The sequence below is a fragment of the Podarcis filfolensis genome, assembly GCF_964270895.1.
Source record: "Podarcis filfolensis genome assembly, chromosome: 16".
Lineage (NCBI taxonomy): Eukaryota > Metazoa > Chordata > Lepidosauria > Squamata > Lacertidae > Podarcis > Podarcis filfolensis.
The window spans coordinates 11,627,579-11,653,409 of record NC_139620.1 but is presented as its reverse complement, the minus strand read 5'-3'; the positions used below and the strand labels follow the sequence as shown (position 1 = coordinate 11,653,409).

The following is a 25,831-nucleotide window of genomic DNA, read 5'->3' as shown; positions in this document are numbered from 1 at the left end:
TTTGCTCTATAAGACTCACTTTTTCCCTCCTAAAAAGGGGAAATGTGTGTGCGTCTTATGGAGCGAATGCAGGCTGTGCAGCTATCCCAGAAGCCAAAAGAGCAAGAGGGATTGTTGCTTTCGCTGTGCAGCGATCCCTCTTGTTGTTCTGGATTCTGAGATTCAGAATATTTTTTTTCTTGTTTTCCTTCTCCAAAAACTAGGTGCGTCTTATGTTCTAGTGCATCTTATAGAGCGAAAAATACGGTAATGGGTATCGGAGCCCCATCTTGAGGGCTACATTTTCCCCATTCCTTTGAACAAAAGCATTCTTACACATAAAAACATAGCAAAATAAGTACCATGGAACAGGTGAATCAGTTTATTTCACAACATTTATATACTATTTGATTGTAACAAAACCTCAGAGTGGTTTGCAGAAAGAATAAATAAAATTATCGGTAGGAGACAAGTATTTGAAACATTCAAACACTTATTAAAATCAACAACAAGCTAAAACCAGATTGAAATACGTGACAAAATATTTCTTTTTGGTAAATATTGGATCTGTAAAGTATCCAGGACATTCTCACGCACACAAAGGTCAACCCCAAAATAAAATGTGCACTCTGGCTTTCCACTGGAAAGTATGGGTTTCTTTGGAAACTGTGTGATATATAAAATGGATCCTGGAGGTCTATCTATCTGTCTGTCTGTCTGTCTGTCTGTTGGCCTCCAGGACCCACTGGGCTCCAGCCCCTTGCCTGCTCTGGCTTTGCCTTGTGGACACTATTGCTGCCTGTTGTGGATAAGTGGAAGATTTATCTTCCCCCCCCCAAAACATGGCGAGAGGAAGGAAACCTTTAAACTGGTTGTGGAGTGAGGGCAACACTGGCTGGCGCACCTGAGCATAATTGGACTCTGCATGTGTGAGCTGATACATGGGGGTTCAATCCTGCTTCCTGCAGGGTTCAGGCATGCCTGCCTAGGCAACTCAATGGGGCACCTGAACTGAGCAGGATTGAACTCCCCCCACACCAGCTGATACATGGGGCGTTTTCAGACCTGCTTTCTGCAGCTGCACCTCTACCTGCCCGACACCTGACACTGCACGACTTCAGGAGTGTGGCAGGTGGCTGTGGCTTTGGGAAAATAGCCTTGTGTGCCAGTAGAGGAGGTCTCCTTGTTTTAAATCTTTGGCGAAACAGCCTGTGCTTCCAATGAAAGCAAAAACTGCCAGGAACAGTCCTGGGCCCGCAGGTCACTGGCTGCTTTTTCCTCTTCCCGCTTGGACTTAAGTAGAGAGAGTGGAGCTACCACCCCTGTTCACTGCTTTTGGAAGACAACCCTCACTCAACACACACGGTAATGGCATCCAGGAGGCACAGTTTGCCAATGGTGGCTGGTAGGGCGGAAGGCAGGGAGCCTGCCACTAGGTGGAGCCAGAGCCAATGACAAGCAGAACCAACTAATGCTAGTTTTGTCCTCGTTTTCCCTGCTGAGTTCCACAAGGGGCAACGCTGAGACTAAGGAGGAAGCTGGCAAAAGGGCCACCCTGAAGACTGGTTGTAAAAAGTTAGGAAGGAGTTCACTCGAATGAAGCAACCTCCACTGCAATCCACACCTGAATCAAAAAGAGGGAAAGCCACTGTAAAGTGATGTGTTGTTGTTTAGTCGTTTAGTCGTGTCCGACTCTTTGTGACCCCATGGACCAGAGTGCGCCAGGCATTCCTGTCTTCCACTGCCTCCCACAGTTTAGTCAGACTCATGCTGGTAGCTTCGAAAACACTGTCCAACCATCTCGTCCTCTGTCGTTCCCTTCTCCTTGTGCCCTCCATCTTTCCCAGCATCAGGGTCTTTTCCAGGGAGTCTTCTCTTCTCATGAGGTGGCCAAAGTCTTGGAGCATCAGCTTCAGAATCTGTCCTTCCAGTGAGCACTCAGGGCTGATTTCCTTCAGAATGGATAGGTTTGATCTTCTTGCAGTCCATGGGACTCTCAAGAGTCTCCTCCAGCACCATAATTCAAAAGCATCAATGTATGGGCTGCTTAAACTCTTGCTTCTGATTGAAGGCCTCTGTAGGGATTGAAACTCCACCCCTAATGTGCAGGAGGTGGGGCTTGGGAGCTCATGAATGAAGCCTGTTGAAGCAGGAGGGGGAGTTTAGTAGCCCTAATTCTTTACACAAGAGACAGTTGAGGGCCTCTTTTTTATTTTTCTGAGCGGAGGTTTAATGCCCCTCTGCTGATTCCCCTCTCTCTCTGTTTTTTAAAAAGAGCATTTGATGCCCTCCTTGATCTTCCTCATTCTTGCACGCTCCTAGAAGGGAGGAGAAGAGGCAGATTGCATGAGAATGTTAAGCAGGGTAAGCTGGAAAAATCAGGATTAAATCTTTAGAATGGCGGGGAAGGCGGAGGTCTGGCCCAGCGGGAAAATTAAAATCGCCCGACTGTGTGCTCTTAATTCCCCTACCCTGAGACCAGTTTAAACTCCTTTCCCTACAGAAGGTGGTGATTAGAGTTTAGTGGAAGCCCTGAGATTTGGCTGCTGCTTTTTGAAACTAGGGGGTCTTTGCCATGCCCTCCAGCCTTGGGCGTAGGCTGACCTGCTCCTGCCCGGCCGGCTGCACAGGAAAGTATCCTGGCAGCTCCTCTGCATGACGCCGCTGTAAGCCCTGGCTGGCTTTTTAATCCCACCAATCTGTCCTTGGGAGGCCAGAGAGAGAGAGACCTGGTTGGGGGCAGAAACGGAAGCCTTTCATGAGCCGGGCCCGGACAGGAGCACCTCTAGAGAGTACCATGAGCTGGCCGGGCGAGGAATGGAAGGTGGGGCTGCCGTCCCGGGCCTTGCGGGCCATCGCCGAGGTGGAGCAGCGGCTGGAGCGCCTGCAGAAGGAGCGGCAGCAGAAACAGGTGCAGCTGGACACCCTGGAGGCCATGATGCACAAACAGAGGCAGAAGGTAATTGTAGGGGCCGTGGGGCAGGGAGCTCATACCTGGCAAGAGTCTCCCATCCTCTGGGCACATCCGCCATGCAAGGGGTTTCTGCGGTTCCGGTTTGGGGCTCCATTTGTTATAATAACAATAATGCAGACCCTCCAAGTGTCCCTATTCTTCAGGGACAATCCCGGATTTACAGAAGCCGTCCCGGTTTCTGATTTGATCCCAGAATGTCCCGCTTTCCCTTAGGATGTCCCAGTTCTCATTGGAGAAATGTTGGATGGTGTGCAGTTATGCGACCCCCGAGTCAAGGAGATAAGTAACTATACAACCTTTAAAAGACATCTGAAGGCTGAAGTATAGGGAAGTTTTTTAACGTTCAATGTTTTATTATGTTTTTATATATGTTGGAAGCTGCCCCCCAGAGGGGCTGAGGCAACCCATTCAGATGAGTGAGGTATAAATAATAAAATTATTATTATTATGGAACAGGACATCTCGATTTTCACCAGAAAATTTTGGAAGGTATTTATACTCTCCAAATTTATTTCTTGTACCCCACCTGTCTGACTGGATTGCCCCAGCCACCCTGGGTGGCTTCCAACAGAGTGTAAAAGAACACAACAAAACATCAGACATTAAAAACTTCCAGAAACAGTGGTACCTTGGTTTAAGAACAGCTTAGTTTATGAACAACTTGGATTAAGAACGCTGCAAACCCGGACGTAGGCGTTTTGGTTTGTGAACTTTGCCTTGGAAGCAGAACATGTTCCGCTTCATGTTGAGTGTGTTCCATTTGTAAACTGAGGCCCCCGCTGCTATGGGAAAGCACGCCTTGGTTTAAGAACGCTTTGATTTAAGAACGGACTTCCGGAACGGATTAAGTTCGTAAACCAAATTACCACTGTACAGGGCTGCCTTCAAATGTCTTCAGAAAGTTGTGTACAGTGGTACCTCGGATTAAGTGCTTAATTCGTTCTGGAGGTCTGTTCTTAACCTGAAGCACCACTTTAGCTAATGGGGCCTCCTGCTGCCGCTGCAGCACAATTTCTGTTCTCATTCTGAAGCAAAGTTCTTAACCTGAAGCACTATTTCTGGGTTAGCGGAGTCTGTAACCTGAAGCATATGTAACCCGAAGCGTATGTAACCTGAGGTACCACTGTAGTTGTTTATTTCCTTGACACCTGATGGGAGGGTCTTTCACAGGGGAGGTGCCACTACTGAGAAGGCCCTCTGCCTGGTTCCCTGTAACTCCCCTTCTTGCAATGAGGGAACTGCCAGAAGGCCCTTAGAGCTGGACCTCAGTGTCTGGGCTGAACAATGGGGGTGGAGATGCTCCTTCAGGTATACAGGACCGAGGCCGTTTAGGGCTTTAAAGGTCAGCACCTGCACTTTGCATTAATCCAGCGGTGGGGAACCTTAGACCTGTGGGCCAAATGTGGCCCTCAGGCATCTTTCTCTGGTTTTCAGGAATCAGGCTGTATGATACACTCAGCTCCACCCCCTCATTGGTCCTCCTTTTTTTCCCTCCTGGCTGGCATGTGACCTTGAAGACCGACAATGCCTCTTGCTTGTGTGGCTGGAAGATAGAGGAAAGTGTGTGTGTGTGTGTGTGTGTGTGTAAGTAGCAGGGGTTTTTGTGGCCCTCGATCTGGGAAAAAAAAATTCCCTATCCCTGAAAACTTTCTAATGTATGCAGTTTATTTGTTCGAGCACCTGGGTCATGGAACTTATACAGTGCTTTTTGGGTGTGCTTCAGAGCTATCCTTACAACAACCCTGTAAGGTAGAACATCATTATTCCCCTCCCCGTTCACTGCAGACACGCTGCATAGAGTTCCTAGCCCAGGGTGACCATGTGTCCTACTTTAAAGAGGATAGTCCTCTGTTCCGTTTAAAGGCGAAGATCCCTAAGAACAAAGAGCGTTTGCGAGGTTATCTATCAATAGTCAGCAACTGAACAAGCCACCTTCAAGACTGCTGGGGTGCTGAGGCTAAGAAATAATTTGCTTCTAATCTCCTGTGAGCTGATATTTGAACCAAATGCGAAACTTATACCATTAACCCAGCCTTTGCCAACTTGGTGCCTTGTTGGACTACAACTCCCATCAGCCCCAGCCAGAACTGATGGGAGCTGTAGTCCAACAACATGTGGAGGGCATCAGTTGCCAATGGCTGCATTAACCAATATGCTGTCTTGGCTCTTATTCTGCATAGGGCTTATGTATTGCTGTTCCCATACGTTCAATTTATGGTGCATGTACTATCTCAGAGTCCTTGCACGGACCCTGCATGGTAGGCCAGTGTGGTTATTGCCCCATAGCTGAGGGGTAGAGGATTAAGCCCAGGCCAATCGCAGGTCCATGGCTGACTGGAGATTTGCAGTCAACAAAAAAAAAGAGGGTATGACTCTTTTAAGTTTTTGAAATTTATCAAAAAGCAAGCTTCTAGCTCTCGTGATACTGGAGAAAAACCTCAGGAATATGTCTATAATCTGTGTGCTTTCTTGGCAAATAAAAAACCAGACTGCAAGCTGGGAAAAAGCACTGGAAGTGCAATAAACCAGGGGAAACAATGCAGTATTTTTATATGGGTCATGAAACTTGATTTTTTTTTAGTGCGGAGTGTTCAGAATGTACCCAGCGGAATCACATTTTGGAGCAAGGAATATCACTACAGTATATAGGCAGCAGTGGCGTAGCGTGGGGGGTGCAGGGGGGGCCGGCCACACCGGGCGCAACATCTGGGGGTTAGGGTTAGGGGGCGCAAATCCACGGGTTAGGGGGCGCAAATCCACGGGTTAGGGGGCGCAAATTACTTGCCTTGCCCCGGGTGCTGACAACCCACGCTACGCCACTGATAGGCAGGATGTGCAGCAGGAGTGGGGAACCTTTTTCAGTCCAAGGTCCACATTCCCTTCCGGCCAACCTTCTGAGGGCCACATGCTAATTGTGGGTGGGGCCCTAGACAAAAGTGGGTGGAGCAAAGAATGCAAATATTACATACAACCCTACGCACCTTTCTGCGCTCCATCCAGAGAAGCAAGAGGCATGATCAGAGTTCAAGGGCACATTCCAGGCAGGCAAAAACGAGCTCTGTGTGTGTGCAAAGGATGGGTATGTGGCCCAGAAAGATTCCTGAGGGCCAGATAGAGAGCCCTGGAGGGCCACATCCCTGATGTATAACCAAGATTGGTTTGCATCCAACAGAGTTTTCACTGAACTGAAATTGGGTGATGCATTTTCATTCATTTTGACAGGTCTCCTCTGAGCAGGGCTGGATTGGAGCTGTGATTCCTCCATAGCCGGGGGCTAGACTAGATGTCCCTTGGGTCCCTTCCAGCTCTACAATTCTATGATTCCGTGGACACAAACCACACTGCGTTCTTTTGGTTTTGTTTTAATGCGGCTCATCTCTCGCTGTTCTTCGCAGCACGAAGACGAACGGGCCTCGTGGGCCCTTCTCTCTCAGGAGAACCGGAGTCTGGCCGAGGCCTGCGAGCAAGTGGAGCGTGGCCGTCAGCGGTTGGCGCAGGAGCTGCAAGCCAAAGAAGCCCAGCTGAGCTGCCTGGAGGCTCAGCTCACTCAGGCGACCCGGCGCCAAACGGAACTGGAAGAAGAGCTGCGTAGGTACAGTGCAGGAAACGTAGCTGGGATTCATGGGGTCGGTGGGATTGGCGTCACAAGGACAGAGAAGAAAGCAGCAGTCTGTGCCCTACAGGTTTGCAGGCTTGTCAGGTGGAAGCAGAATTCAGTAGCCAGGGGCTGGGATCCTAGGAACAACTTTTAAAATGGCAAAACAAGTTTCTAGACCTGAAGGCCGTGAAGGAAGGGCGGCAGCGCTATGCTTGATGAAAGGACAGGGCTTCAGTGTCCTAGATGGCCATTTGCTCTGCCTGGTGCTTACAGGAATAGGAGAAATTATAGCACGCTCAGCAGATATATGCAGATTAGTTTGATTTCCATAAATCTGTGCAGGTAGCAAAATCTCTGAGCTTCCTTTGGTAATAAAAGCTGGCATTTGGAGCATGCAAAACGCATACATTCGCTCAGTAAGGCTTACAATACCCCTGTAAGGTAGGACAATATTAACTTCTTGTGTTATGGTTCAGGGTGGGTGGGGATTAAAATGGAAAACATGCAGCCCAAGCACCCTGTTCTCAACAGTGGCCAACTAGACACCTCCGGGAAGCAGGACCTGAGCACAACAGCAAACTTCTGCACTTGTGATTCCCGGCAACTGGGAATCGGAGGTATACGTCTCCCAACAGCGGCATAGCCATTATGGCTAGTACCCAGTGATAGCAATGGGTTTGTCTAATCCTCTTTTAAAACCCTCCAAGCTGGTGCCTACCACAAAACCTCCATTCATTCATTTATTCATTCATTCATTCATTCATTCATTCATACCCCACCCATCTGATTCAGTTGCCCTAGCCACTCCAGGTGACTTCTTTGTCAAGGACAAAACATAAAGCCTGATGGAGAGTTTATACCCTCCAAAATTTCGCCAATGAAAATAGTGACGTCCTATTCTTTAATATTAATAATAATAATAATAATAATAATAATAATAATATTAATAATGTTACTATTTATACCCCACCCATCTGACTGGATTGCCCCAGCCTCTCTGAGTGGCTTTCAACATATATAAAAACACAATTAAACATTAAAAAACTTCTCTATCCAGGGCTGCCTTCAGACGGCTTGGGGGTCAGATAACTCCGTAAAAGTTCCCCAGGTACAGGATCTCGCTGCAGACTGGTACACACAGGTACACTGCCTATGACTGTGGAGGATCTCCTTTCTCCTGTTTCCTTCCCTCTGCCTCCCCCCAGGTGCCAAATCGAACTGGACAAGCTGCAGTCGCAGTCCCACTTGGCCCTCCTGCCTCCCCGCTGGGGTTCCTCCATGACGTGGGCCGAAGGTAAGAAACCGGAAGACGAGGAAAGGGCACAGGGTCCTCTTAGGCCAAGCCAGCGAGCAAGAGGCGCCTCTTCCTACGTCCGGGGATTAGAGGCTTTGCCAGATGGAGGTGGAATTAGCGGCTGAAGAGTCACGGGAAAGAGTCAAGGCAGCGTCTGTGACTTTGTGGCGGGGGGGGGGTGAGGGAAAAGGAGGGGTTGTCAGTTGAGGGATTTAGATTTATTTAGGGCATTTGTACCCCCCCCCTCTTCATCCAAAAAGGCTCCCACAAGGGCCGTCCCTGCCCACAGGCTTACAATCTGAAAACAAGACAAAACACAACACACAAGGGAAAAGGGACACGGAGGGAGGAGGAAAATCAAAACTCTGGTGGCTTGGAGATGGGGCGGTAGCCCACAGCAGAGTGGTTTTGCTCGTGTCTATTTACCGTGTTTTTTGCTCTATAAGACTCGCTTTTTCCCTCCTAAAAAGTGAGGGGAAATGTGTGTGTGTCTTATGGAGTGAATGCAGGCTGCGCAGCTATCCCAGAAGCCAGAACAGCAAGAGGGATCGCTGCTTTCGCTGTGCAGCAATCCCTCTTGCTGTTCTGGCTTCTGGGATTCAGAATATTTTTTTTCTTGTTTTTCTCCTCCAAAAACTAGGTGCGTCTTATGGTCTGGTGCGTCTTATAGAGTGAAAAATACGGTAGCCTACTACCACAGGTAGGCTTTATTCAATCTGCAGGCCCAAATTGGTTCCCCGGGCAACCAGTTCTCTCTCTGTTCTCTAGGTGGCATCGAGGCCAAAGCAGAGCTTAGCAGGACCCTTGCAGCCGGAGCAAGTGTGAGTATTGCTTTAATGTGGCTTTGGAACAGCTGGTGCCCTCCAGGCTTTAGGACTCCAGATCCCATTAGCCTGCGCTGGTTGAATCCAATGGGACTTGTAGTCTAGGACACCTGAATGGCATCAGATTGGCAGAGTCTCCTTTTAAAGCTGGTCTTAGACCATGAGACTTTCTCTTACTCCTTTCCCACTTTCCAGCAGATTCAGGACAGCAGTCCTGCCGTCGGAGGCCCCTGCGGAAAGGAGAGCCCGACCGCCTCCTGGCAGCAAGAAGCAGCTTGTCCCAGTGCCCCACCCGGGAGCCCCATCCCCACAGAGAATGGCGAAGGGGCCCAGGCGATGGCATCAGAACTGGCATCCATGGGAGAGAGGCTCGAGAAAGAAAATCAAGGTATCGGAACGTGGTCGGTAGGCTTTTTAAAATTATGCGGCCCTCAGAATTCCACCCGGCCCTCAGAACTCTCCCCGGACCACAATTCTCCCTGGCCTTGCTGGGAATGTGTGAGGCTTACCATGCAAACGCAGCATTTGCATCATTGCTCCACCCACTTTAGACTCTGGTCCCTCCCACCACGCGGCCCTCGGAAGGGAATGTGGCCCTCGGGGTGGGAATGGTTCCCCACCGCTGCCTGAGCGGCTTTTCCTTTCCCCTCCTCTGCCATTCAGAGTTGAGATTCGCTCTTGGCAAAGCAGAAACCCGGATGCAAGAAAAGGAAAGGGAACTGTGGAATTTGCAGGGGCAGCTGGAGCTGATCCGAGCTGAGCTGGCTCAGTGGAAGAAGCAGCGAGGCGGCCAGACGGAGGTGAGTAGGCATGACACTCTAAATTTCAGGATCACGGGTTCCAGCCCCACGTTGGGCAAAAGCTTTCTGCACTGCAGGGGGTTGGACTAGATGACCATCAGGGTCCCTTCCAACTTAAGGTTGACTTAAGGCTGAGCACGCAGCTCTAGTGCCAGCCTTTGTCTATGCCATGGTGGCCTGCTTGACCAAACCTCTGGTGTTGAGGCTGGTGTTGAGGGGTCTATGCTACTGTCGCCTGGTTGACCAAACCTCTAGGTCTTGCAAAACCAGGCTGGCAGCAAACTCATACATTTTGGTGAGACCCTGGTGGGCCATATTGTGGAACAAACTGGTAGGCCAAATTTGCCACATCCACACAGAGAGGGCAGCAGTGGGAGAAAGGGCAGGAGGTGGGTGATTGCAGCCTATAAGTATCTAAAAGTAAAGGGACCCCATACCATTAGATCCAGTCGTGACCAACTCTGGGGTTGCGGCGCTCATCTCGCTTTATTGGCCGAGGGAGCCGGCGTACAGCTTCCGGGTCATGTGGCCAGCATGACTAAGCCGCTTCTGGAGAGCCAGAGCAGCGCACGGAAATGCTGTTTACCTTCCCACCGGAGCGGTACCTATTTATCTACTTGCACTTTGATGTGCTTTTGAACTGCTAGGTTGGCAGGAGCAGGGGCCGAGCAATGGGAGCTCACACCATCACAGGGATTCGAACCGCCGACCTTCTGATCGGCAAGTCCTAGGCTCTGTGGTTTAACCCACAGCGCCACCCGCATCCCTCATAAGTATCTAATCCCAACCAAATTTATGCACACACCTGCATGGCTCCTTTTAAGAAATACAGTGGTACCTCGGGTTACATACGCTTCAGGTTACAGACTCTCCTAACCCAGAAATAGGACCTCAGGTTAAGAACTTTGCTTCAGGATGAGAACAGAAATCGTGCTCCGGCGGCACAGCGGCAGCAGGAGGCCCCATTAGCTAAAGTGGTGCTTCAGGTTAAGAACAGTTTCAGGTTAAGAACGGACCTCCGGAACGAATTAAGTACTTAACCCGAGGTACCACTGTACTATTATTAGGCAGAGCTTTTTGTGGGAGGGGTACATAAAGACATTAAAGCTGCATGGTTCCAAAAGCGATAAGGCATCCTCTTGTCCTCTCCGAGGGGCGCTGTTAATTTCGCTTTTTAACTGTGCGGGGGGCATGTGCCTCACCGTAATGGCCTCATTTGTCTCCACAAGCAACCCTGTGAGGAGGGCTATTAATATTCCAAATAGAGGAAGAGTGATTGCAATCCTAGCTCTAGCAGCCGCATCCAAGATCTGGGGATCTGGGCTGATTTGAATCCAGGCCTTGCCCTCCCTAGTTCGACTCTTCAGTTCCTAAACAGCTCCTGTGCCCCTACCTGCCTGTGCTGTGACAGTTAGGAGTCCAGGCTTTGTGATGGCCTGGGACTCGGAACCAAAGGAGTCTCAGTCCGCCCCAGATCCTTTGCCTCAGGCGGCATCTGGACCAAGTCTGGGGTCTGGTTCTGAAGAGCCCCAGTCTGCACAGGTTCCCCTGGAACAAGCACCAGCTAGGCCGAGTCAGGGGCCTGAGCCTGTCCTGGCTCCAGATGCGGGGATTACCTCGTTGCCTTCAGCTGGGCCATCACTTACAGCTGCTCCACTACCAGTTGGGTCAGGAGAGGCTGAGGCGGCCTCTGGGTCTAGTAACCCACTGACATCTCCCGAGCTGCAGAGACTAAGGTCTGAGAGAAGGAGAGACCTGAGTACTCGCAGGAGGAGTGCTTGACTTCGGGCAAGACAGGGAGGTGAGTCACCGGGGGATCAGGACCAGCCGTTACCCCGACAAAGATAAAAGGCTGTTGGACCCCGCCCCAGGTTGCGGGAGCAACATTGCTGTATGCTAGAACCTGCCTGACCTAGCCTGGTTTCCTGCCTTGTGTCCTGCCTTGGCCCTGTCGGACTGACTCCTCACAGACTCCTTGGATTTGGGACCGGACCTGGACCGCGTTGCTTGGGTTAACCCCTGGGCCCAGCACAGGCTTCCAGCTTGGTGGAGGGGCTTTGAGCTCTACCACCTGCTTTTCAGCAAGAGGCTTGCCTGCAAAGTGTTAGCTCTACCCCCAACCGCCGCAGATAGGGTGCATCTATTGCCCCTCACTGGGGTAGCACAGGAGAACAGTAATTATGAATTTGCAAAAGGAAAGGATGGAAATGATCCCCAAACCACCCCACTCTCTTTTAAATGAGGCTTCCCCTGCCTTGTAAAAAGATAAACAAACCCACATCATGGAGTTCTGGTCCATCAGGGCAATGGGGAACTGCCCCACCAACCTCGGCCTGCCCTCAAGAAGCCCCCACCTGCCTGCCTTCTTTCTTACAGCCAGTCCAGGTGGTGGCCCTGCCTGCCAGAGTCCTCCTCCTTAGTCTCATCATTGCCCCTTGTAGAACTCAGCAAGAAGGTGGATGGGGGACCAAACTAGCTTTAGTTGGCTCTGCCTGCCATTGGCTCTGGCGCCACCTACTGGTGGGCTCCCTGCCTTCTGCCCTACCAGTTCAAATGGGCACCAGCTACTGTTGGTGAGAGAGAGAAAGGGGATCCACAACCACCCCCCTAAATCCTGGTCTCAGCTCTGCGCAAAACCATGACGAAGCAACTTTGCTGGTTGGGTATTTCCCCCCCCCCCTTCCTCATGCACCGCCTGACATGTTTTACGAGGCCCCGTGTCCTCGTCGGTTGGCCGGGCGCAATTATTAGCACCATTAATTATCGCCTGTGTTTCTTCACAGGAAACGCTACTGAAGGTAGTAGCCAATGTTTCCCATCACCCACCCTCCCAGCCGGCCCCCAATCTGCCGGTGGAGAGTTTTACAAGGCTGCGGCTCATCAGCCGAGTGCCTTTTTACAAGCTTCTTCTCGGGAACAGGTCAAGGGAGTCTTGGCAGCGCTGGAGGTTGCAGGGGGCGGGGGACGACAACAGGCCCTTTTATGCAAGATACTGACTGCAGAGCGGTCCGATCCAGCCTCTCCGTTGGCTGCGACACCAGGGGAACCAGCAGGGCTTCACAATTCCTGCCTCTTTGGCTGGCTAGGGAGTGTGGGACCTCCAGGCCTTCCTATGCGGTCCTCAGGGCTTTTCCCAGCCCAGGCCCCCTCCCAGAGGACACCCCTCACCAGCCTTGCTCCCCGCTCTCCTCAAAATGGTCCTGTGCTGTGCCCTTGAATTGTGATAATTCTTCAACTGCCTGGCAACAGGGTGGACAGATAGATAGATGTGTAGATTTGGGGCCTAGACACCTCTGCCTTTCCCCTCACGGCTGTAGCGTAGCCCACAATAACACATAGTGTGCTCTTCCCTCTTAATAACGTAAGAGTCTGGCTGCTGGATCAGGCCAACAGCCTGTTTATTTCAGCATCCTTCTCTTCCAAAGGCCACTGGGCTACTGCTCAGGTAAGGACGTTTCAAGTGGTGGCGCAACGGTTGACATTTATTGCCTCCCTCTAATGGATTGGAGTTCCTTTCTTTTTCTTCTGTTCCAGAGCAGCTCCCTGGAAAGCAGAGGGAGGCGGCCGTCGGTGGATGTGGGAGAACTGCGCCAAAGCAGGCACCAGCAAAAGGTGGGCTAATCTTCCTAACATATTGTTGCACGCCCCCCCCACCCCAATCTCTGAGCGTTTCAGGAGTTTGAGGCACTTATCAGGGATTCGTGTTTCCTTTTGGAAATGAGGCACAGCGGGGACCGTGGTGTCCTTATGATATATGGTTTATTTCCATATATATACAATCCGAACCTACAGTGGAGGGTTTTACAGCATTTACACTCCAAGAGGGTCTTGCTTCTCTCATAGCTGCAACCTTGGATTCAAACAGAAATCAATCATGGCTCTCAAACTCACTCCGGCTTGCTGCTTTACTTCCAGGTCACATCACTGCGACCAAACTCTAACTCTGGCTTCGTCCTTCTTCTAACTAACCATGAATTTGCTGTTTTGCACGGAGCCACTTTCCTTTGTTTTCCTTAATGGCCCATCTCCCAGGCTATCGCCTCAACACTAGGGGTGCCATATTTCAAAAATTAAAGACCAGGACACCCTGAAAGTTCTTGAGCATTTTTACAAAAAAAAACCACGGTTTTTTGATTGACTTGTCTAAGATCTAGCACCACATTTTGGAAATTCCCCCTGGACGTCAATTCCGCCTTTGAAAATCCAGATGTATGGCAGCCCTACTCAACACAGACAGCTAGCTTGGTTTCTGTTTTAAAGCTTGCTGGATCCAGGGGTTAGAAAGGTATTGCACAGAGCCTTTTTCCTCCTCCCCCAAAACTCATAACAATATAATATACAATGGTACCTCAGGTTAAGTACTTAATTCGTTCCGGAGCTCCGTTCTTAACCTGAAACTGTTCTTATCCTGAAGCACCACTTTAGCTAATGGGGCCTCCTGCTGCCGCCTCACTGCCGGAGCACGATTTCTGTTCTCATCCTGAAGCAAAGTTCTTAACCCGAGATACTATTTCTGGGTTAGCGGAGTCTGTAACCTGAAGCGTATGTAACCCGAGGTACCACTGTAATACAGTACATAACGTAAACCATACACATGTGCTATGGGCTGCTTTCAAACAGGGAGCTCAGGCAGAACTGCAGTACAAAGAATCCATGAGTGCAAAAAAAGCACTGGGACACAGCAGCGATTGATGATGACGCCATCAATGAAATGTCACTAATAATAATAATAATAATAATAATAATAATAATAATAATAATTTATTATTTGTACCCCGCCCATCTGGCTGGGTTTCCCCAGCCACTCTGGGCGGCTTCCATAGAAAACCAAAAATACACTAAAATATCACAGATTAAAAACTTCCCTGAACAGGGCTGCCTTAAGATGTCTTCTGAATGTCAGGTAGTTATTTATCGCTTTGACATCCTAAGTTAATGGAGACTTGTAGCAGGATACTGCTCTGCCTCTACAGCTGGAGCCAGCAGTGCTTCTGAATACCAGTTGCTGGAAACCACAAGAAGGGAGAGTTCTCTTGTGCTCGAATCCTGCTTGCTGGTTTCCCATAGGCATCTGACTGGCCACTGTGTGACCAGGATGCTGTTCTAGATGGGCTCCTGGATAAGTTATGACTCGGCGGTTTCACACTCTTGTCTCTCTTTTGAAGTTCCTGGCAGTGGCCGTCTAAGGTCCTCTGGCAGAGAGAATTCCCTTTAAGACTTCTTTAAACTGCGATTGAAGCAGGAACCTTCTGCATGCAGAGCAGGTGTTCTGCCACTGAACTGCCGCTTCTCCATGTTTTAGAATTTTTAAAAAATGTGCGGGCAACTCCCCATTTACATTCAAGGCACAGGCAACTGCGCATGGGCACATCACTACGAACCTGGAAGTGGCACGGAAAGGGGCAAGAGCGGCCCTAAAAGAGTGCGGAAATGGCAGAAATGGTGCGAAAACAGCACCTAGCAATCCCAGGAGCCTTTGCAAGTGCAATCCCAGGAGCCTTTGCACTGACCATTGAGGCCTGTGGAGAGTTGGAGTTAGATAAAGAGAATGGGGTTAATGTCAGACCTGCAGACACTCGTGCTTCCTTATAGAGAGTCACGAATAGCTGAAGCCTTAAAAAGGTAAAGGGACCCCTGACCATTAGGTCCAGTCGTGACCGGCTCTGGGGTTGCGGCGCTCATCTCGCTTTATTGGCCGAGGGAGCCGGCGTACAGCTTCCAGGTCATGTGGCCAGCATGACTAAGCCGCTTCTGGCGAACCAGAGCAGCGCACGGAAATGCCGTTTACCTTACCTATTTATCTACTTGCACTTTGAGGTGCTTTCGAACTGCTAAGTTGGCAGGAGCAGGGAATCAGGCAACGGGAACTCACCCCGTCACAGGGATTCGAACTGCCAACCTACTGATTGGCAAGCCCTAGGCTCTGTAGTTTAACCCACAGCGCCACCCGCTTAGCAATGTATTAAATGGTTCAGTGATTTGACAGTGTCTGCATTCATTTTTTCCCTTACATGTGTCTGATGTAAGCATGGAACAACACTTTGCAGGTTTTATTGGAATGTCATTTTACCATAAAATTTATAAAGTACTCTTTGACTTGTTTTAACTCAGTTCTCCTGCCATTATGTTTGCAACAAAGGAAAAGGCCACGACCAGAAAAAAATGGGTGGACCAGAATAATAGTTTCCAAGAAAACAACAACCCAGACTCCTTTCTTTTGCCAACTCTCTCTTTTGCAGTGGGGGTATTGAGGCAGCTGTTGGACTGACATGGGTGGGGAAACTGGCATTCTGCCTGGTGCCCCTGACCTCTCTGCTCTTAACACCCACTTTCAAAACAGGGCCTGCTTGGGACAGAAAAGGTGCCCTCTAGTGGCAGCCGTCGTAGCATAAGCTCCTCCCGCTTGGAGCAGCCGGCTGAGAAACGGGGAGCTCACACCAAATTGAAAGGTGAGACTCTGCACATGTTTTTGTGTGTGTTTGTGTTAGATGGCAGTGATATAAAGAGCAGTCTGCATTTGTTTTTGTCTTTGCAAGAATCGCGAGCCTTCTGTCCTTGTTATATTTATCCCTGGTCATGGTTCTATAGAAATGTGTTTGCATATTGTAATTATATTTTGTATGTTATGTATGATATTTCATATATTGCATACCTTTATGGTATATATATGGAATAATTATATTTTGTATGATATGTAGCTTTCATGTAGGTGTATGGGTTTTATCCAGTGTCCTACTCAGAGTAGACCGTTGAAATTAATAGATATGGCTATTCATTTAAATAAAGTTTACTACAAGCAGAACTTAGTTGGAGTCCACCCTATTTTGCTTACTGTATTATGGCATTTTTCAGTTGTAGGGTAATCCCTTGCTACCAAGGGGAACACGTTTGCAGGTTAATAAAGCAAGAAGGTTTTTATTTTTCTTTAAAACTCTGTTAACTGTGCTTTTCTTTCATGTGTTCATTCCTGGTTATAGTTATACTCCAGTTTTTTCTCCTAAGAGCTCAAGAGTTCATGGTTCTTCTCACTCCCCTTTTCATCTTCACAACAACCCTGTGAGTTAGGCTAGACTGAGAGACTGTGACAGCCCCCCGCCAAGATGACCCAGTGAGCTTTCATTACTGGGTGGGGGGATTTGAACCCTAGTCTCCCAGGTCCTAGTCCAGGACCCTAACCACTGCACCACACTCCTGCTCCAGATTTTATGTACTAGTTTTAAAGGAGCAGTAGCCCTTTAAACTAGGGCTGTAACCTCAATCCTAAATTTGGATGAGTTAAGGCTACTTAGTTAATGGATGACAAACTGGTGAACTGGTTCCCCACTAACTGTGTTTGAACTCCGCTTGAGTGGGGAGGAACAGAAATATTTTTTTCTTTTGATGGATAGTGTCAGAGGTGAGTGCCGTGTCTGTGTGGCTATTTATAAGTGTAATACCTAGTAATAAAAAATATGTAATTGAAATGTGCATTCATATTCAGAAGTTTGGATTTGAACTTCCAGGAACTCTAATTAAATCAATTTTTTCTGTTGTCCAGGTGTAAAGAATTGGAGAATGGAGGATTTTTTAAATTATATGTTTCTTTAAAAGAAATATATGAGACTGGATTCAATGAATGCGTCCCAGTAGTGAAAGCTTGCACAAGGGCTTCCGCTAGTGCCGTGGGGCTCTCCCCCATTGGCTCCCTCCTCTGCCCCCCATGTCCCCCAAGTCTTTGGGGGTTTGGGAGACCCCCCCAATGGTGTGCGGGGGGAGGAAAGGGCAGATCCTTTCACCAGGCAAGCCGAAATGCTTTTGCTGACAGAGTGATCTCCTTAGCACTACGTTGAATTCCTCCCCAACCCATAATATATATATTTTTAATACAAGGGAGCATTGCAAGCAAGATTTATACACAGAATGGTGGAACGTAATATTTTTGCCTCCAGATCCCAACTCCTGATTTAGGCACACCTGAATCAGATTCTACTACATATGACCGTTACCTCAGAGTAGACCCACTGAAATTTTGCTTGCTGCTTTTTCTCTCCACACACCCACCAGCACCAGCAACCTGCCGTGTGCAGTTCAATTTTTGTATTAATTGGGGCTTCTTTCAAAGCACATTTGAAGCACGCAGCTTCCCCCCCAACCCTGGGAACTGTAGTTTGTTATGGGCGCTGGGAACCACAGCTCCGTACAGGGGCAAACTACGATTCCCATGATGCTTTGGAAGTGTGCACTTAAAATGTAAGACCTGAATAACCACCACACTGCAAATTGTGATTTTATATCTTTTAACTACAACATATCACTGTTCTCAGGTCTTCTCTTCTCTGCCATCTCTTTCCTCAGGCTTTCCCTCACCGAGCTCCCGGGCCCAGAGTACGGAGCGGGGCCGGGAGGAACTACAGGCCCTCAGAACCGAGGTTTTGACGTTGCGGCGGCGCCTGGATGCCTCGGAGAGCCAACGCAAAACCCTCCTTGAGGCTTGCTGGCAGCAAGAGAAAAGCCGGGCCTGGGCCCAGGAGAGGCAGTTGGGCCCAATGGTGGGAGCGGCGGCCTGGCAAAAGACAAAGGGCCCCCCAGAGATCCATGGGGGTTGCCAGGCCCCCAGGAGCAAAGGACAGGCTTCAGTGATGGCGGCTGGTGGGGAAGTCTCTGTGGCAGAAGAGGTTGTGGCAGAAGAGGTTGAGGAGGATGGAGGGGTAGTTGAACCCAAGGCTGCGGCAGAGCTGGGGAAGGAGCTGACCTCGGACGTAGAGACGTCTGAAACAGGAGAAGATGCGCCAGCCACACGGCAGGCCCACGGGGAAACTGAGGCAGAGAGCCAAGGAGGCAGGACCCCTGACCCGGAGGGGAACGTGGAAGGTTTGCACGAGGACCTCCTGGACTTGGCCTCTGGCAAGGCCCAAGCCGAAGCCCAAGCCATCTTGGCCCAGGAAAAACTCCAGGTCCTTCAGGCCACGCTGGGGAGGCAGACGGAGCGGTTGGCGCGAGCCATGGAGACCCAGAGCCGCCACGTGGAGGAGCTGCTGGCGGACGCCGAGGAGAAGGAGCAGCTGATGAGGAGCCTCCGCCAGGAGCTGGAGGAGACCAAGAAAGCCTTGGAAATGGCGGACGCCGAGGGCCAGAGGCTGCGGGCTCTGCTGGGGCAGAGGGAGGCGGAGGGCCACCATGCAGAAAGCCCCTCAAACACCTTGGAGGTGCGCGGAGGCAGCGAGACCTCGGAGGTCCCTCTGGTGTCGGCCCAGCTGCAGGGAGGCATGTTGAGCGTTGCGGATGTTGGTCTGCCCGAAGAGAAGCAGGTGCAGCTGGGAGTCCAGGAACAAGTAAGTTTATTCTCCTTGAGGCGTGCTAGGAATCTTTTATGGATTTTAATTGTTGAAAGCACCTTTGTCCCACGCTTCCGCCAAAACAAAAGACCCCTGGACCAGCTTACAAAGGTCATTGATGCTATCGGTACCTGCCTGTGGTTTGCAATATAAAAGACACTGCAGAAAATTCCTTTTGCCAGGTGTCTGGGCTGATCTCTCGTAAGCAGCCTTTTGAGATTAGTCCTCAGGCTATCCAACTTGTTGTACTGCTTTCCCCTGGGGAAAATCACTCTTAGGCTCTCAATCAGAGTGAGCTGCAGTTCTGGTTTTCTCTGGATTGATGTTTGCTCCAATTTAGCACAAAAGCTTGGGTTTCCCCTGGGAAAGGATTGGGGCGAGAGGAAAACGGCTCTGACCCAGGTCTAGAAAGTGCAAATCAAGCAGGGGGCAAGCGGAAGTGTGGGTGAGCTCTTAGCGGTGTCTGTTTTCATGGGTGATTCTCTGTCTGCAGCTGGAGGCCTCTCTTGCCCAGCTTCAGCAGGAAAACCTGGTCCTGCGCAAGGAGCTGGCTACCTGGGAGGCCTGGCACCAGAAAAGAGGAGAGGAGGACACCACTGGCCCCTGTGAACTGGCTGGCTCGGGAAACGGCAGAGAAGCAGCCAAGACGGCAGATGGTAAGGGGGGGAGCATAGACTATAGGGGGGGAGAGAATCCAAACTGGGGGAGGAAGAGAAGAGGAATATAGTGGTACCTTGGGTTACCCTAATGCAAGGTCTCTGTGTCTTGCAGTTCCCGAAGCTTCCCAGAAGAGAGAGCCCTTGTCTCAGGGGAGCCGACGAAATGTCCAGACCCAAACTGAGGGACCAGAGTGTGGCCATCGGCGCAGGGAACGTGTCTCTGTGGCCTTTGATGACACTCAGTATGAACCCTACGGGCTCCCTGAGGTGGTCATGAAAGGTATGTGGGGAATTGGGGAGGGTAAGAGAAAAAGGAAGCACCACAAGGCCATCAGTGGTGCCATGAGGTGAGTTTAGAGTCTGGACTTAATGGGCGGTGGAAACCCCTTTTTGATGGGGAGATATATATATTTATCTATCCAACACTTTAAATAAGGTTAGCAGCAAGCCTGGCTACTCTCAGAGGGGGCCCCTTGTTTATCTGCTCAGTGAGGCCCTGGGCATCTGCCCCAAAGTCCTGTTCTAAGCTGCCATTGGCCCTTTGAGGAGGGTTGGAGGAGGCTTTTTGTAGCAGACTGGCCCAATTAAACAGACCACATTTAAAGCACTATGATGCCACTTTAAACAGCCATGGCTCCCCACAAAGAATCATGGGAACTGTAGTTTGCTAAGAGTGCTGAGAGCTTTTTTTAGGCCTCTCTATTTCCCTCACAGAGCCAGAATTCTGAGAGTTCCCAGTGAAGAGAGATGGATTGTCACACCACGCTGAGAACGGCAGCTTTGTGAGGGGAGTTAGTGGTCTCCTAATAGCTCTCAGCACCCTTAACAAGCAACAGCTCCCATAATTCTTTGGGGGAGCCCGTAGCTGTTAAAGCAGTATAATAGTGCTTTAAATCAGAGGCGGATTTAGGGCAGCACAACCGGTTCCACTGCATTGGGAGCCGAGCCTAGCTGGCGCCACAGTTATGACGTAATGAGTGGAGCAGAACAAAAATGCAGCCAGAAATACGGTTAGAATGTATATAAAATGTTTGTTTAATGGGAAAGTGCATTGAAGAGCATGGGATGGTACTATTTTAGGGGGGATGCATACGATAGTTTGCATGCAAACCTTTCAGGTGAAAGGAGATTCTTTTCAACTTGAAAACGTAGCAGAAAGGACACCCCCACTACTGTGTCCACTTTAACAGATCTGGCCTCGTTTCTCCCCTGCAGGTTTTGCTGACATCCCATCCGGTCCCTCTTGCCCATACGTTCTCCGCCGGGGCATTTTGGGAAGTGCTCCTGTTGCCCAGCTGGCACCGCGAGCAGAACCAGAAGAGGATTCCCCCGAGGCAGAGGAAGGGACGGGCGTCTGAGAACAGCCTAGCAGGTGAGAGATCCTGGTGTCAGGTGCAGTTTTGAGCCGGGTGTGGAAGTCCTGTTTGCATTTTAATGCAATAATAAATTATATGCCTGACATATGGGGATTAGTGGCAGGAGAACACACAGACACAATAAAAAGGATTTTGCAACCCCTAGTAGGATAAATATCGACCGTCTGTTACCATCTTCAAATCTCTAAAGGGCTGTCACATGAAAGTTGGAGCAAGCTTGCTTTCTGCTGCTCCAGAGGAGAGAACCACAACCAGTTCTCCTTCACTGGAGGTTTCCAAACAGAGTTCAGGTGGCCACCTGTCAGCGTTTCTCTAGCTGTGATTCCCGCACTAGGTGTCCCTTCCAACCCTACACAGTATTATGATTGTCTGAGGACCTCGCCGTCCTGCCTACATTTTTTTCCCCAATTTTTAAAATTGATTTTCACAATTATCACAGAAAAAAAAACCTTACAAAACATACAATAAAAAAGGGGAAAAAACTCAAAAGAGGATTATTACTTCACATCCATAATTTCATTACTTTGATAACTGACTTCCTCGAATCCCCTCTATCTGAATTTCATTATATCACCTGTATAACAGTTCTCCAACTTCATATTTCTAATAATATTCACTCTTTTCATTAACTAACCTCTTGTCCTGCCTACATTTGAGCATACAGTGGTCCCTCGGGTTAAGTACTTAATTCGTTCTGGAGGTCCGTTCTTAACCTGAAACTGTTCTTAACCTGAAGCACCACTTTAGCTAATGGGGCCTCCTGCTGCCGCCGCGCCGCCAGAGTACGATTTCTGTTCTTATCCTGAAGCAAAGTTCTTAACCTGAAGCACTATTTCTGGGTTAGCAGAGTCTGTAACCTGAAGCGTATGTAACCTGAAGCGTATGTAACCCGAGGTACCACTGTGTACCATATTTCAATTTCATGTGGATGCCTATTTGGACGTTTGGAGGGCTTACACATTAACTTACCTGTTTAATTTAAAATGCACAAACTGATGGCTCCTTTGTCTGTAATGTCAGTTGATGATGGCCCCCCCCCCCGCTGTTAGACCCATTAAGCATTCTGTTCAAGTGAAAACAGAGTGGGGTGAAAGGGAAAGAAACGATAGCTCAGTGGTTGAGCATGCCAGGCATCGCCAATTTAAAAGGGTCTCAGGTAGCAATGGGTGGAGAAGACAAAACCCTGGAGACAAAACTGCCAATCTGAGCAGACAACCCCAAGTCTTCTCCCTCACTGCATACTGGCAATGCAACTTCCTCCCTCTTTTAGTATGAGACGTGTAACATTTTTCCCCCTCCCTCCCTAACCCCCCCCCCATTGTCTCAGCACAGGTTATCATTCTCTCCGTTCTGCACCTGGCCTTTTCCACCTGCGCCAATATTTCTGCACCAGCCACCAAAAGATGAGTGTCTCTGTGGGCAACCCCTGCTGTGGGCTTCCTTGGTTCCTGATCTGAAAGGAGATGGGCTGATGATCTCTGCCACTGTGCACTAGAGTCTCCTTTTCGCTTCCCTGGCTGCCACGCTTCGTCAGTTTCTGAAAAGATGATGTTCCTTACGGGCATTCTGAGCCGAAGGGGGGGAAAGTATTTTCAGTCTTTTCATCCTCCCCCCGCCCCCACCATCCCTCTCCTGCATCCTTCTGATACCCAGAGGACTTTTTGGAAATGAGGAAGAGTATTTGAGGAGCATCCACTGGAAGAGACTAGAAGAAAAGGCGCAATCATTCCTCCTGGATTTATACCACCCCTCGCCCATCATTGGAGGAGACCATCTTTCCACAGTGGCCATTCCTATCTGACAGCCAATCACAGACTCCATAGCTCCGAGTGAGTAACCAGTAGCAAAGAGTATGGAACACATGGCTGCAGTTGGTTTCCTGCCCTCCACATTTATGTTTTTTCACCTGGGAGAGCAGGGGCTGTTTCTGCTTTCCAATCAGCAATAAACAGGACAGTCCAGAGACCCCCACCTTGCCAAGAGAATCGTGCTGTTTAAAAGCGGGGTTTTTTGTTTTGTTATTGGAGCAATGCGAATGATGGAAGATGTGGCAAAATCAACACGGAGCAGCACAGCTGTCTGCAACCAGTTTTTCAGATAACCGCATGTGATGGGCTTACACTGCACATACATGCTGTGTGGATGCTGGCAAGCCAGGAGCGTTTGCCACTTAAGCCAGGGGCAAGATGGTGTTGGCCCCCAAAGCCAAGTGCAAAAAAAGGGTAAGGATTCTGAAGCTACTCAATAGGCAAAGAACAAAGCCATCCTAAGCAGAATCACTATTTGTTGTTGTTTAGTTATTTAGTCATGTCTGACTCGTGACCCCCTGGACCAGAGCACGCCATGCACTCCTGTCTTCCACTGCCTCCCGCAGTTTGATCAGACTCATGCTGGTAGCTTCGAGAACACTGTCCAACCATCTCGTCCTCTGTCGTCCCCTTCTCTTTGTGCCACCCATCTTTCCCAACATCAGGGTCTTTTCCAGGGAGTCTTCTCTTCTCATGAAGTATTGGAGCCTCAGCTTCAGGATCTGTCCTTCCAGTGAGCACTCAGGGCTGATTTCCTTCAGAATGGAGAGGTTTGATCTTCTTGCAGTCCATTGGACTCTCAAGAGTCCCCTCCAACACCATAATTCAAAAGCATCAATTCTTCGGCGACCAGCCTTCTTTATGGTCCAGCTCTTCCATACGTCACTACTGGGAAAACCATAGCTTTAACTATACAAACCTTTGTTGGCAAGGTGATGTCTCTGCTTTTTAAGATGCTGTCTAGGTTTGTCATTGCTTTTCTCCCAAGAAGCAGGCGTCTTAATTTCGTGACTGCTGTCACCATCTGCAGTGATCATGGAGCCCAAGAAAGTAAAATCTCTCACTGCCTCCATTTCTTCCCCTTCTATTTGCCAGGAGGTGATGGGCCCAGTGGCCATGATCTTCGTTTTTTTGATGTTGAGCTTCAGACCATATTTTGCGCTCTCCTCTGTCACCCTCATTAAAAGGTTCTTTAATTCCTCCTCACTTTCTGCCTTCAAGGTTGTGAAACACTATACTGTATAGAATCACTATACTGTACATGAATATTACACACAAACACAGGTTTCAGAAGGGGAGATATTTAGTTTGTGGGAAGGGTGAGAATCTACAGCTTTATTATTAATAACAAGACAATAATAATTACTGGATTTCTTACCCACCCTTGTCCATAAGGTCCCAGGATAACAACAAGATTAAAATCAGTTAAAATAATTTGCGGTGGCAGGGAATGGGCAGATCCAAAACATGGGGTTGTATCCAGAGCTAGCACAACTCAGGAGTAGACTTGCTGAAATTAATGGCCAGGGTAAAGAGGTGTGTCTTCAGCATATGATGGCAGCTCTACGCTGAAGGTGTCATGGTACCTCTGGGAAGAAGGAATCCTGCAGCTCAGGGGCTGTCACGGAGAATGCTGGCCGCTCTGTTTCTCTGCCCACCACCGGTATCCCACCGCCCAAGGTTGCCCCGGAAGATAACGTGGCCTTCAAAAGCCTCCCCTGATTCATCAGGCAATGCCAAGAATCAAACCTGGGACCTTCTGCAAGCAAAGCAGGGGCTCTGCTGCTGAGTGATGATGGTTCCTCCTGCTGCTCCTCTACCTTCACTGGGGGCTGCTGGAGACTTGCATGCCTTGAGGTCAGAAAGAAGCAAGGGGAGCCCAAGCCAGGGAGCACACAGACCACCAGCAACCCGCTGACATGAGTGGACTCTGCCGGTCTGTCTTCGTTCCATATTGTGTGTTTCTTTTGGTGTCTAAACTGTGAACCACCTCGGGTGCCTTGGCAGAAAGGCAGTTTCCAATCAGTTAATCAATAATAAACTAAACCACACGCCCCACTCTGTCTTAGATTCCTCAATATGAAATGGCAGTGGGTGGGGGGAGAGATTACAGTCTTCTTGAACCACTCTGACATTGCATTTAGCAGGGTAGTGGTAATAATAAAAAAATTATTATTTATATGCCACCCATCTGACTGGGTTGCTCCAGCCACTCTGGGCAGCTTCCAGCAAAACGTAAACAACACAATAAAACATCAGACATTAAAAACTACCGGATTACAGGGCTGCATTCATATGTCTTCAGAAAAAAATGTATAGTTGTTTATCTGTTTGACATCTGATGGGAGGGTGTTCCACAGGGAGGGCGCCACTAACGGGAAGGCCCTCTGCCTGGTTCCCTGTCACTTCACTTGGGAACTGTTGTTTGTGAAGGGTGCTAGAAATTGTAGCTATGTGAGTAGATGATTACACTTCCCAGAGCTCTTTGGAGGAAGCAGTGTGTTTTAAATGTGCGGTGTAGATGTGACCCCCTCTTTTTTCTACTTAGTTTTAGGGTAGGAAAGTTTAGTAGTAGTAATTAAAACCATATTTTAATATATATCCTGCCCTTCTTCCCAAATGAGATCGGGGGTGGGGGTGGGGCAGGCACATAAATAATTTTTTAAAATCTAAAAATGACTCCACTACAGATGCAGACTCAGAAAGGTTCATCACATTTAGTCACCCAAAAGATTACCTGGCTATACCATCACCAAGCACCCTTTGCCTGTCTCCACAAAGGATGCTCCTTTGCACCCTATGTAAAACACAGGGTTGTTTTTTCCAGTGATGGATTGAGTCACTAAGCTCATTTATATACCACCTCCACACCATGGTGCCCAAAGCAGCTTACGACAAATGCCCATGTTCTCAAAATACCCTCAGGTGGTGCAGAGAAATCAAGTTAAAAAACCAGCAGTAAATTCCAAAAGGCAGCAATTCAGCAAACCTAGAATAAATGTAACGCTATGGGAGAAATCTGGACAATGCAAAATAAAAAGGAAGCTAGCAGACATCGTTATATTACTATTATTATTAATTACTTTCTTGTGGTGTCACTTTTTTTTAATCTTTGCTGGCACTTTTGTCAAGATAAGAGTGCCTGAACCTCTTTTTCTCTCCCCCCCCCACCACTGCAAAAAAGCCACCCATTTATTTTATTTTC

At 49.0% G+C, this 25,831-nt stretch overlaps 1 protein-coding gene across 9 annotated transcripts; it reads left to right on the top strand.

Annotated features, from left to right (window-relative positions):
• Positions 1-730: 730 nt before the first annotated feature.
• Positions 731-24,898, top strand: LOC310751660 (uncharacterized protein). 9 transcript variants are annotated; one of them, XR_014542643.1, is made up of 14 exons: positions 731-2,938; positions 6,349-6,545; positions 7,757-7,845; positions 8,614-8,666; positions 8,865-9,057; positions 9,333-9,469; positions 13,004-13,081; positions 15,810-15,918; positions 17,804-18,780; positions 19,277-19,439; positions 19,555-19,722; positions 20,658-20,814; positions 22,151-24,200; positions 24,242-24,898. XR_014542643.1 is itself a non-coding variant. In XM_083591081.1 (13 exons), exons 1-12 carry the CDS (start codon positions 2,797-2,799, stop codon positions 20,798-20,800), a joined length of 2,442 nt encoding a protein of 813 aa, XP_083447207.1. In that variant the 5' UTR covers positions 731-2,796; the 3' UTR covers positions 20,801-20,814; positions 22,151-24,898. The 9 variants fall into 9 exon arrangements, 8 of the variants coding, with proteins under 8 accessions (XP_083447207.1, XP_083447206.1, XP_083447204.1 ...); XM_083591081.1 differs by having other exon boundaries at positions 6,349-6,541; positions 8,868-9,057; positions 22,151-24,898; XM_083591080.1 differs by having other exon boundaries at positions 6,349-6,541; positions 22,151-24,898.
• The last annotated feature ends 933 nt before the right edge of the window (positions 24,899-25,831 follow it).